The sequence below is a fragment of the Etheostoma spectabile genome, chromosome 5, assembly GCF_008692095.1.
Source record: "Etheostoma spectabile isolate EspeVRDwgs_2016 chromosome 5, UIUC_Espe_1.0, whole genome shotgun sequence".
Taxonomy (NCBI): domain Eukaryota; kingdom Metazoa; phylum Chordata; class Actinopteri; order Perciformes; family Percidae; genus Etheostoma; species Etheostoma spectabile.
In genome coordinates this window covers 35,446,508-35,459,979 of record NC_045737.1, presented here as the reverse complement: position 1 = coordinate 35,459,979, position 13,472 = coordinate 35,446,508, and the positions used below count along the sequence as shown (strand labels likewise).

The following is a 13,472-nucleotide window of genomic DNA, read 5'->3' as shown; positions in this document are numbered from 1 at the left end:
AACAAACAACCCAACAAACAATATATACACACTAATATAGACACACTAATATAGACACACTAATCTCCAAATGAATGATCATGTTGCTCTGTAACTGCTGGATGTGTGGTCAAGCAACGCACCTATAACTTGTCATAACATATCTTTATTGTCTCTCTCTAACACACTCTCTCTAATCTCTCTCTGCTCCAGACTTCAGTGACCAGCTGTTAGAGGTGGTTGGCCTGGAAGGGGCGATAGAGATGGGTCAGATCTACACTGGACTAAAGAGTGCCGGTCGCAGACTGGCTCAGTGTGCCAACGTCACCATCAGGTCAGAACCTCCCGCCTCTCAGCTACATTTAATCCGTCCTCATCACTTCCTGATCTCCATCCTTTCCCAGCATCTGCCTCGTGTCATCAACCCTCTCCTCCCTTTATCTTCCTGTTGGTCACCCAACTGGAAGCTGTACTTTCTGCACAAAATGCGTCTCACACGTAGGATCAAAAATGTATTCCTTTTGAGGAGTTGTGCATTTGAAGGCTAAAATCCCTGCAGCATCCGAAGAATAACGTACCTAATAAATATGTTTTTAATATGCAAAATTAGAAATGATTTGTCTGTAGTGTTGAGTTCAGATTTGGTTCTAGGATGTTCTCTTCTGTGTTTTAGTAAAAAGCAATCAAGCAAATGTGCTTCATCTTTAGCTAATGTTGTCTGTGCTTTGGAATAACGAATGATTTGAATGCATGGGTTCAAATTATTTTTAAACTCAAAGCTTACTTTTTGTTTACTAACTTTAATTAGAAGTGAAAGCTGACTTAAACAAATACAATAAGGAAATAGAATGGATCGGATTTGAGAAACGTATTTGATACTGGTTTCAGATTCAATGAAATGATATCAAACAAATCAAACTGCGGAACTGTGGTTTCTTTTTAGATCTGACCCATTATTACAGTAAAAGACAGTGTATTTGTTTCAGACTCAGCCCAGTTTACATCTACAGTGAGCCAGTTATTTCACCACAGAAGTGACATTTACGAGTCCTTCTCTAACTCGTTCTGCAAACTGTCCCCAATATTTTCCTAGACCTGAATTAAAAGAGCATTCATCACAGTCATTCTCCCATAGTGTGTTTTTCTAGCCGGAGAGGCATGCATGAAAGTCTTAAACAAACTCTGAGTGTGTGCGTTTGCGTGTGTGTGTACATATACAGTGGGTCTGGGAGTTTATAGACTGGGGGCCTGTCTGGGAATGGGTCTCATGGGAACAAACGGTGCAGTGTTTGACCCTGTCCTGGGGCAGTGTGAACAGGCCTCTCGTGCCTCAGAGGTGTGTGTGATCTGACCTTCACAACCTCAAAACCCCACCCTGTCCTCCCTCTCTCTCTCTCCCTCTCTCTCTCTCTCTCTCTCTCTCTCACTGCTCTCCCCCCCCACCTCTCTTGCCCATCCTTCTGCTCTCCCATCACAGGACGTCCCGGCGGCTGCCCATGCAGATCGATGGCGAGCCCTGGATGCAGCCCCCCTGCACGGTGAGAGTTACAGTAAATCTGAATCTGAAAAAGTGTTTTAAGATGGGCATTTTCAGCGTGTTATTAAATTGATAAAGTCAGCTGTATGCCGGACCGAAATAAGTTTTCTCAGCTTTTATTCTGTATGGGTTAATTTTCTTACTCGTTTCTTCATCTTCCTCCTCTGCACGCCCCCAGCCTCGACCTCAAACAACATGCCATCAAACACCACGGTCCAAATATTTCTTCATAAAAGAGGGAAATTATCTATTATCTCTTCGTCCTCATGGCGTTTCAACCTCTTTTTATATTGTCATAGTAGACCTTGATGAAGGTGGAAGAAAGAAAGCTTTTTGTTGTGTTATTTACAAGGCTGCAGTGACTGAAGGTTTTATAAGTCTATTGTGAAGAGCAAGGAAGTGATTATTGTCAACCTTGTGAAATGTCAAAAAAAAAAAGAGATTGAGAACCGCTTCCTGTACAAACATTGTAGCATTGTCATGTTCTTCTCTATCTAAATCTTACAGATCAGGATCACACACATGAACCAGGTCCCGATCTTACTGGGCCCGCCTCAGAAGACGCCGTTCTTTTTCTTCAAGAAACGCAACCGGAGCCGCGACTAGGATACATGCAAGCACACATAAAAACACACAGAGTCCATATATACGCAAACACACACACACACACACACACACACATGCCACCCACTGTACAGGCAGCTCCATCAGGTGACTGGTACACTGTTCCCTGGTTGGAGAATGAAAGTGGGACGTTCATCAACAGGATCACAGTGTGGAACATTCCTGAAGTCAAGATGCCTACAGACAATTAATTCCCAGAGGAATGTGCAGTGAAGGCACCCGAAAATTAATGACTCTCAGTACAGTACCGACCTTTTCCTGTGTAACCATCATCCTCTAGTTATTTTCCCCAAAACTACGTCCCAGCCATGGATTTAGTTTGATCTCTCAAACCAAAATAAACTCATGCCAGTACTGCACTGCCCGCTAATCAAAACTCTGGGGGCTGGGATTTCATCACAGCCCTCAAATGAAGTACAGAAAGTGCTAGTAAGGGGACGTGGGGGTTTAAAGAAAGCAGGTTGTGTGATGAGAAAGAAAGAACGCCAACACACTACAGGGAGAATGAGAGAGGGAGAGCGGTGTGGCAGTGACCGTGGTTGTCAACAAGGCCGGTGAGTAAATAGAGAAACATCCACCTCTTCGTTAAAACACCTGTATGAATAATGAAACAGCGGTTGCTTGTAAGAGCGCTCGCTGTGGGGCCTCCCCACAGACTGACAGCACGGCACAGCCGAGCAGAGACGGGAGGAGCAGCCTCATCCATTATTGACTTATTTTGTTTGTGGGTTGATGGCAGCAGGGCGTAACAGTGGCCTGGAAAGGGTTGGAACATGCAGGGATTTTGGCCCCTTAGCATCACTGGGCTAAAACACATCCTCTAAACCATATTTACAGACATTTGCGTGGATGATCTGGCGATCGACTTCAGGCAGAGGAAGTTCCTGTCCATTTGTTCTCAAGCTACCGGTATAGAAATCCAGTTGAGATTGAAAGCAGAGATTGGAGACACTGTCATTCTTAAGAAACTCATCGGTCCTCTGTAGTTGTTGAACGATACGGCTACATCTACGCTTTAGGTTTTCATGTTTAAGCTGCGTTGTGAGACAAAAATGATCTCCACTTTTAGCTCCAGTTGCAGAACTAATCTCTGTCCATATTAACACGACTGACAACACATATCACATGACCATTCCCATACACTGGGCATGCACATGCTAGTGTAAACAGGAAGCAGATTGTCTGACGTGACTCTGTGAAAATCATGGATGTATAAATTGAAAATACAGAAAATACTTTGGAGAAAGAACGAGGGCTAAAAGTAAGAGCAGGGATTTATTATAGGTCGGTTTGTGAGCCTACCTAACCGAGAAGACGTGCGTTGTCATTTCCAAAGGTCTCTGTTTCTGAAAATAGATGTATAAAAAAATCAAAATACCGAGATGGTCAACGCCGCTTCCGCACTATGGGGCCCATGGAGCTGGCGCACTAGGGACTTGCTGGTGTGGCGCTCTGCTAACTCGAATGGGGATTAAAAGATTCAATTGTGCGGCTCTTCTAGACTTTCTGAATGTTGGGGTGAAACGAGTCATTTCGCAGGGGTTGTTACTGATTTACAGACGTCTCTTTTGCCGTGTAAGTCAATGGGAAAATGTCTTTTGGGGGTTTATCGCGGGATGGATGATGAAGTTGTAATACACTTGTTTTGGCCACTATAAATTGGCTTCAAAGTCCGGCGCATTTCCTGGGGGTCTGATCCAGACCAAAGAGCAACCCTGGAGTTTTCAAACCAAAACATCACACCAAATGTCTCAGAATGTAGTGTGGATGCAAGGCGTAAACATGGCAAAGACATTTGTTTTTTAAACCAAAACATAGCAGTGCAGATGTAGTCCAACGCTACCATCTAAACTGGATCAACAGCAGCTCCTGTGCCATACAGTATGGGACACTTCTAGTGGAGGATTGAAACAAATCCCCACAAGGGTATAACAGCAGGGGCCCCAAGGGTTTTTATTTACCAGAGCATTGACAGGGGCACTAAATTCATCCTTCTATTTCAGGGAGGGTCTTAATTCTCCCGCAGTGAAACTGTACGCCTAATTACCATGTCAAACATCAACTCACAATGTCAAGTGTGTTGTTGGAGTGCAAATCCCCGAGTCTGCCCTCACTGCTTTAATGCATTCATGACTTGTTTACCAAATAAGGAGGAGATGGTACTGTGGAGGAATGGAAGATGGATATATCATTCAGAAACCAGAGAGCTTAGTTCAGTGTTTATGAAGAACGTATCCATATTAATGCCCCCTCAAAATGGCATAGTACACTATACAGTGTGTGCAGAAAGAGTATATGTATATTTCTGGAACGTAGGAGTAGCTCACATATACTGTACAAGCAAATGTGTTTTTAATATATCATTGTAATTAATGTGGACATCTTAGTTTAGAGGAGTTCAGATTAGTATTCTCTGCCGTACGGAGCTGCTGCAGTCGCTCTCTGAGTAAGTTTTGTCTAATTCACATTGTTTTAGATCAGGGTTTAGTGTTGTATCCTCTCCTCTTCTCAGCTTGGCTTCGTCCTTGCTTGTTAAAGAAACGGGAACAACAAGTGCATCAGAATTACAGAATGTGTGACAAAATAATCTCTTGGTTCGCACTGAGCTTTAAACACGGCCTTCATCGGCGAATGGAGCTGGCTGGAGTCCCTGTCTACCCTCTAAAAGTAAAGCTAGACCAATAATAAGTTTATTGCAGATACATTGGTGTTGGCGTACATGTTGGCAGAAAAGAAATAAGAAATTACAGTAAAGCAATGTTCTGATACTGTATGATTGGTGTATTTTAACAAATATAATCATCAGCCTCTCTGAGGCTGCACCAACGTTTAGCTAAATGCTAATCTTAGCATGCTACATGCCCACAATTCCAATGTTAACATGTTTATGTTAAGTTTACCATGTTTTCCATCTTGCTTTAGCATGCTAATGTTTGTTAATCAGCACCAAGCACAGCTGAGGCTGATGGGAATGTCAGTAGTTTTGCAGGTATTTGTATCAAAGTATTAGTAGTAGTAGTAAGTAAAGTAATAGTATCAAATTCAACTTTTGACCTGAAAACCTAAAACCATAGAACTAAACCTCATGGTGACACTAGAGGAAAAGTCAGAGGATAAACTAAGTCAGTAGGATTTATCATCTGGGGACCATGTATGTCCACACAAGGTTTCATGGGAGTGCATCCGCTAAGTGAGTTAGTTCAGTCTGGACCAAAGTGGCCATCCCTCCCAGTCGGGATAAAATAAAGTTTATTTTTCAACTGTAAAATGTCCCACTCAGTACATATCTCAGCCATAATTCTTTAAAGAACATATTTAAGGGAGGCCCCTAGCTCACCAAGTACAGTGTGCACCCCATGTAGGCTAAGTCCTTTGCAGTGGCTCAGGTTCGAATCCGACCTGCGGCCGTTTGCTGCGTGTCATCCCCTTTCTTTCCTATCCTATCTAATAAAGGGAAAAGTCCCAACAAATATGTATATATATATATATCTATATATATGGACCTTGAAGTGAGAATATTTTGTCACACATACTTTCCCCAAGTTGAAGAACGAACTTTCATGCTCAAGAAAACATTATCGATAATACACTGTAAATATGTGAATCTTAAAAGTCAAACAAGCTTTATGCGAGTTAGACGATTGTGGGAAAACTGTCTTGCACCCGGTTGAAATGTGTGTGTGAAGAGCGCGGGGCGGAGGGAGACTGCTGAGAGGTTCTGACGGTACAAACTGAGCTCCACTGTAGGGTCAGGCTCTGATGCCTTTAGACCCGGTTTCCCTTTAAAATCCCCTGAGTCGTTCCTCTTGCACCCAGGCCCCATGGCAGCAGACAGGTTGGTTGTCATGTCACGGTCATCCATCTCAATGGTCCATGTTTGAATACACTGTACATCTGTTGAACTGTCAGTAATGCTAAGGCACTGTGGGAATGTCACAAGATGAGAAATACAGCACATTATGATCATTTTCTCCCTAATTTGTAGTTTTTTTCCCAATGGAGCCTGGGCGCCGAGAGATCTCAGTGGGAAAAGAGTGCATGTTTACAGTAACTTTACATTTATTGAGAGAATTGTTTTAGACGGCTATATTACCCAGTGTATATATTTGTTTATAATATTTTATCTGAAGTTAACTTACATCACCGCATGCCTGCTGAAACAAAAGGAGAGTGAACAAAAAGGAGAGTGTGGATCAGACCATTCAAAACTTATTTCTTTGGTTAAAACTTCCGTTAATTGGATATACATTTGTTCATTGTGGTTTTCTTTTCTTTTTTTTTGGCAGCATGTTTATAATCATGTGCAAGAAAAGGCAGGGAAGCAGCTGTCTTGTTACATTAAAAAGAAAAAAAAGTCGAATCCCCGGATGAAGTTTCTACCAGTACGACATCCGTTTGTGATTTATTGTGGAATCAAAGGGCAGCAGCACCAACGTCCACACAGGGCCCGTCTGTCTGAGTGAATTTCCAATATGTGTCACAACTCTGTCTATGTCTATTTCTGTCCATTGAAGTAATCAATTGCCTTAACAAATAAATGGCTCTGTTACATGCTCACAGCTTTGCACAGTTCTCAAACAGTTGACGGAGAAATCAAACCACAGTGGATGATTATTTGTAGCAAAACGTTGCCCTAAAAGTTACTAGAAAGGAATTGCTTTAACCGCTGGCTGTCAACAGCTGAGCCGCACAATTTAGACAATTGATACCAACAACTGCGACAATATTTGGCAATTTCTATGGCATCCTAACCTTCAGTTAGCGGCAGAGGTTTGTATCCATCGAGGTAATGGACTTATGTAACTTGCTGCCACTGAGCTGGCTTTGCTTAGCAAACAAAGGAGAAGATATCTGTGTATATCTTTATCTGCCGGCTGAGTTTCCTGAAGCAATTTGTCTTTAAAGATGAGGCATCAAAGTCCACGAAAAGAGACCAAAACCAACAGTACGTTATCTGTCTCTGGAGACTTTTTTGAATGTGGCTACGACCCTGACCATTTGTTCTCATAGAATACTGTTAAAAACAGGACACGTATTTAGTTTTTAAAGGCTCTGTAATTTCCTAAAACAGCTGGGGATTGTAGTTTTTAACCAACTTTACTTAAACAGGAGTAAGTGGTAAATTTGTCGGGGACTACTTTCAGTAGCGGATTAATACACACTGTATGTTCTATTTAGTTTAGCTGGATGTAGGAAGGTGTATGTGGGATTGACAAAAAAACAGTGTCCATGTTCGTTGTAATGAAGGAACACGTCACACAGGGCGAGCGTGTGGATCACTGATGGGATTTTAATAACTTGGACAGGAAGTATTATGAATTTAACCGCATGAGGCTTTGGCTACTTTGGCTTTGATGTGATAGTTGATTAACTGAATTGTTGGTTTTGGTCTTTTCGTTGGATTTACCATCCTTATCCTTTATTGCTACTTTTCAGATATTTGGTAACTGATTCTCAAAAGCGTTCAAAAGGAACATGTAGCTAACCAGGTTCAATAAAATTGAAAGAAAAACCCACACCTGGATACTAAAATGTAAAATGCATGGTTTACATTTTCCTCAGTTTGAGATGTCTTTGTGTTCTGAGAGTGTTGTTTCTGAGCAAAGCGACAACGAGGTGGCACAACGAGCCACAGGCCGTTCACCTAGTTACCCGACAGGTTTCCAGTTGTAAAAACACACGACATGCAAAACACTCGGCTCTCCAGTCTATCACGCTAGTGGCGTCTCTCTCTGTCTTCGGACTAACACCTGCATCTCAGTCATGTTTTTCTCTCTGCTAGAGGGAAAGGAAAAGTTTCAAATTTTTGGCAAAACGTGTTCATTGGTTCTCTCGTTGAGCGTGAGTTGAGAAGATCCTTACCACTGTTCTGTCGCCCGTCAGGAGGCATTTAGCTTAGCTTAGCACAAAGACTGAAAGCAAGGGGAAACAAGGATGTCTCAAAGTTGTGGGTGAAACCCAAAATTCAATGGATGTAATGTCACAGTGTTAATTCGCAGTCTTTTAACCCTCGCACGACAAACTGCAGTCACTCTTTCCTGTCTCTACCATTCAGCCCAAATAACGGACTAAACTAAAACTAGTCCTTCATGGCCTATAGTCCACACGTACATGGGTATTTTTTTGAAAACAAGGTTTCTCCCTCCCCTAACTGAAGTACTGTCAAGGGCATGCCAAACCCACAGGGGGGTGATGTAACCCTAAAGCCATATTGGCCAATCAGAAGCCTGTAAAAAACTATTACTAATTACTATTAGCTTCTTGGCTGCAACGGCGCTCTGATCCCTCTCTGAAGCATTCTGACGCCTTCAATCCTCAACATGTCAGACGAGTAACCCGCGCACGCATGTGTAAGCGTGTTAAAAGCCAGTCGCAGTCCGACGTTGCGTGAAATGTCGTCCTCGTTTGTGACGCCTCACAAAGGAGACGGCGGCCGACACTGTGACGTTACAAGCCCTGTCTCCATGCCAACACTGGAAACGTCTCTGAATATCTTTACCCGGGCGGGAGTTTTAGTAAGAGATGCATTTTCAGTGCCCTAAACACAGTTTGCGTGTGGATGAAAAACCCAAAAATGACCCATCTACACATGGACTCAGCCTAAGTGTGACATGTCACTGTATGATATTTATTACCGCCGCACAACTCTGAACTCTGTTTTTAATTAGCAGCACTTTGATTAATCAACAGGATCACAGACAGGATTCCATCTGCTCCCCCCCCCCACACCCCCACCGCTTGGTTCAACCCGTCTCTCCAGTCCTGACTAGTGTGATCCAGATCTCGTCCTGGGACAGATTAGATGTATTGAGTGACATCAGAAGTGCCGAACCCCTGCAGCGTTGTGTTGCTCTACATGCACATTAAAACACCCGATCATAGAAATAGAGTTCACAGAGCGGATCACAGGTCAGAAACTACACATCATCATCATCATCATCATCATCACTTTATTTATAAAGCATCACAAAAGCAGCTTCATCACACAGCTTCAGGGGGAGTAATACAGAGTAGGAAACTACGGTTTGTAACCAAGATGACATCTAATCAAGTTACCAAACTCTGTGATGTGATCCTTCTGTCCCCCCCCCTCTCCCCCCCCCGGGGCGGTTAATTGGCTCTCAGCCCACAGAGTGTCAAGGGCAGACCATCCCCCGCGTCGTCCAGGACCTGATTGGATGAAAGAGCTGGAAAATCAATACGTTCAGCCGCTGCAGTCTGCTTTACAGTGTGTCACCTTCGCTGTTTGTTGGCGTTTCCATGGACGAAACCCGATAAACGGAGAAGGCTGAATATGCATTTTGTCTATTTTCTTTCTTAATTCACATAAACTAATGCCACTCTTGGATTACTTAAGCTAGTTGGATTTGGAACAAATTCACACAAACGCCACGCATTACTTCTGTTATTAAAAAGAAACGCATCACTAAAACATTTTTTTTACAGATTCTTCTTGTACTTTTTAAAAGTACACAAAAGTATGAGAAAAAATCCCCCATGCAAACTCTGAATCTGCATGTCTGTGGTAAAGAAACATGTAGAACCTGTTAGTGTGAATAACCATAACCTTTAAAAAAAAAGAAAGAAAATTAATTTGTTTTCACATAAAAAGACAAACGTTAAAATACATCAGTGAATGTGTCAACATTTCACAAATGTTTATCTTTTATTTAATAGATTTAAACTGTTCAAATTTAAATAAACAAGTTTAAAACTGTCTAAGCATTTCTTAAATAAAATTGCTGATTACAGAGAAAATATTTTTACAGGTATAAATATCCATCATCAAACATTGTAAAGCAAGAATAACAGACAAGATACTGTGTGAAATTAAAACTACAGACTTTTAATTATAGAAAATGACTGTATGGTTTACAAGAAAGTTATTTTGATCTAATTTTATAACTTTTTTGTGCCCCAGCTGTCGTAATGTTAAATATATATATATAGATATATATATATATAGATATATATATTTACTAATTCCAGGTACATGCATTGTTTGCATTACACATTACATTTGCTCAGTTGTGATATAACTAGAATTTATTACATGGTGCGTGAAAAAGTCAGAAACCTGTTTATTATTTTTAATCTTCATGGATCATTGAAGACGATCCAACAACAGCTGTGAGTCGTGATGATAAATAGTGTGATCCAGACTGAGAGAACAACGTGAGGGGAGGGACTGAGTGAACCAACAACGAGACAATGGTTGAGACAATGAAGAGCCTTTTGCCACTGGACTCCAGAGTCCAGGTGAGTCCAGGTGAGTTCAGGTGAGTTCAGGTGAGTTCAGGTGAGTTCAGGTGAGTTCAGGTGAGTTCGGCCTCCCGGAGCCGCTGGCTGCTTTAACGTGCCATTTGGTTTTAGGTGTGTTTGGTTTCCCCAAGTTCAAAAACCGGGAAAGAAAAAACAACTAAAACCACTTGATAAGCTAATTAAAATAAAAACGGGGATGGTTTGGTTTTGGCGCTGCTCTGTGGCCCAGGAGCTGCAGAGGCGTGAGAAATCAGAGAGAAAGACAGAGGAGAAAAGAAAGAAAATGTCAAAGAAGAACGAAGCATTGAGTTAACAATGGGAACGAGACAAGAGAGAGACGTAACGAAGAAAGCATGGTTACACAACTCAGAGGCTCAGAAGAGTCTGCCTATGGCAAAGCTTCTTGAGTACGGCTGCAAAGATAACAAGGCAGGAATTATCTCCCAGAGTGCTATTAATAGCAGGCGAGTCCCATCTTGTCCCTCAGTGAGAGAGCATTCTGCACCCAGAGGCTCTCCTGTCCCGTTTGAACTCTTTTTTTTTTTTTAAATGTGCATTTTGACAGACATGTGCAAGCTTGGACGGACTGCCGAGGCTCTCAGTGAGAACGCTCTCACCCACTCGTGCTTCATCCCAGTGGCTGCTGTTTCCAGCTGCGAGGAGGCCAACGCTCGGGTTCACAAGCGGGCCGACAAATGGGAAAAAGAAGTTTGAATTGAAAAAGCGGAGAAAAAAAAGCTCTGTGTTCAGATTTATATTTATAGGTTGTGTGTTGCAGTTGAGAAAACGGTCTCACTACAAGGTCCATTTAGTAGCTGATTTGGAACTTTTGACCATAATGCATGATTCTCAGCATAGATAGAGGCCTATGGAGCGCTCCATTACAACTGGAACGCCCCCCTAAAGTCAGATTTCCGACTTAGAAAGTCGGAGAACCTCACGGCACCCCGACCTCAAAGTCCAACATGGCTGCTCCACGCATCCACCGTAGTGAAAGCTGCAGTCATACCCAGATAATTAGCCCTTCAGTCTTATTTGTGTCTCACTAAATTAGTCGTACACGCAGTGCTGTCCAACTTCTATCATGAAAAGTCACGGTTCAGAGGTTCCAGGCTGCAGTGTTTTTTTTCTACTTGTTTTAGTAAAGGATTTCCACCTTCAGGATTAGCACCCATTGCAGCTCTACTGCCTTGGTTGTTATGTCATTGTCACACTAACCTACAGTAGTAGTCTTCGAGGGAACAGGAAATTAGCACAATTAATCTCCCTGTGCCTTCAAAGCGCCCACGCTTACACTTGCAGTCATACAGAGAGAGAGAGAGAGAGAGAGAGAGAGAGAGGTATATGCACATAGGCATCATGTCACCCTTTGCATGTGGCACATTTATTTAAGGAAAGAATAAGAACAGCAACACAATGTGCTCGCTCTCCACACGCCTCCAAGTGACCACCCACTACATCCGCACCAGCGAAGAGGTGCACCACACAGTGGACCTGCAGGCTGTTGCTGTTCAAACAGTCCTCTGCAATTTAACGCTTCACGCACATGTACAATTGAATTTGACGGCAGATATTTCTAAACGCTCTCTCCTCCACATTTTTCAGTGCTACATCTCTGAGTGGAGCTCATGTCCTGAAAGACAGGCTGTTTGCCTTTGGCCTCATGTCTCCGGGATGACCGACTAAGATAGCTCAGTATGTCTAATGTCACAACTACATGTGCGTTTGTCTTTTCTTACCTTCGTTGCCTTCGCAGCAGGCTCGTGATCTCTGTATCATGGCCGTTGGGTTCAGCCGGGGATTAGGGTTTTCATACCAGCTGCTGGAATATGTGTGTGCAGCGATACATACAACGTTTAAACGAGGGATTCCTAATTTGGTGACCGAGGTGAGAACGACAAAGGTTATTTATTCATGAACTCTGACCTTTGAGTTGCAACAGCCGTTCTATCACACACACGTGTGTGAGCAAACACTTGCGCACACACACACACACGTCGTGATATCTTTTTCGTGACGATGGCTTTCAAAACTGGAACAGAGTCAGAAAGGACTTATGGCAAAGTAAGTAACACAAACAATGTATTTGCCTGGGTGGACAGGGCATAAACAAACATGAATATACTGAAAGGAAACAACAAATGTTAAAGAAACAGCAACACAAATGGACAAATATGTACAAAATAACTGTTTAAACATAAAGAAAAGAAGTCCTTAGGGTCTAGTTCAGGATGTGCAAAGATGTTGATAGATGTGTGAAAAGTTCATTGAGATTTTGGAAGTTAAAGGTATTTTATTACCATTGAAGAACACTTGTTTAACCCTTGTGTTGTCTTCACTTTTGGGACCCGGGACTTATTTGGGGTTTTAAAAACAATTCTAGAATAAAATTTTCCTTCATAATCTATTAACAAATATCGTCTTCATCTCCACTTCCAACAGCTGAGATAACGTCTATGTTCAGGGAATGCATCAGTCTCTACTAGCACACTATTAAACATGGAAGTGGGGTTCGTTTTGTGTCATAATGTTATAATTCATGTTAAAAATCCACTATGGAAACAACATGAGTGTCATATCCAGAATAATGTTCTGAGTCAGGAATACATGTTTATCACAGGAAATAAGGTAAGGCCGCTGATTTTCAGGTAGAAAATAATGTAACTTGGACCATTTTTCAGGTTTTGTAAAGTAAAGTGCGGTTGCCATAGTGCAAAAAACAACATTGCAGTTTAAGTAAGTGACTTTAAAATTAAATTGAATATATATATTTTTTTATTTAACCTTTATTTAACCAGGAAAATCCCATTGAGATTACTAATCTCTTTTTCAAGGGAGTCCTGGCCAAGACAGCGGCACAGATCACGACAACGATTCCCTACGTTACAGACAATTTCATAACGATTTCATGAAACTATTTAAAACATTTACAGACCATAGATTTCATTTCCAAACCCTTTGAGCAAGAGTTTGAACTGACCGATTGCAACCACTTCCTTTAATTTCCAGAACTTGTGTAAGTTGTTCCATGTTGTGGGGGGGGCAGAATAGTGAAACGCCACCTTACCAA

At 42.0% G+C, this 13,472-nt stretch overlaps 1 protein-coding gene across 1 annotated transcript in view; it reads left to right on the top strand.

Annotated features, from left to right (window-relative positions):
- The window catches only part of dgkg (diacylglycerol kinase, gamma), a 114,955-nt gene extending 107,315 nt beyond the window's left edge, over window positions 1–7,640 (top strand). The window contains 3 exon segments of the mRNA XM_032516518.1: window positions 193–313; window positions 1,457–1,517; window positions 2,024–7,640. Coding sequence (XP_032372409.1) covers window positions 193–313; window positions 1,457–1,517; window positions 2,024–2,122 — 281 coding nt within the window. The 3' untranslated portion in view covers window positions 2,123–7,640.
- The last annotated feature ends 5,832 nt before the right edge of the window (window positions 7,641–13,472 follow it).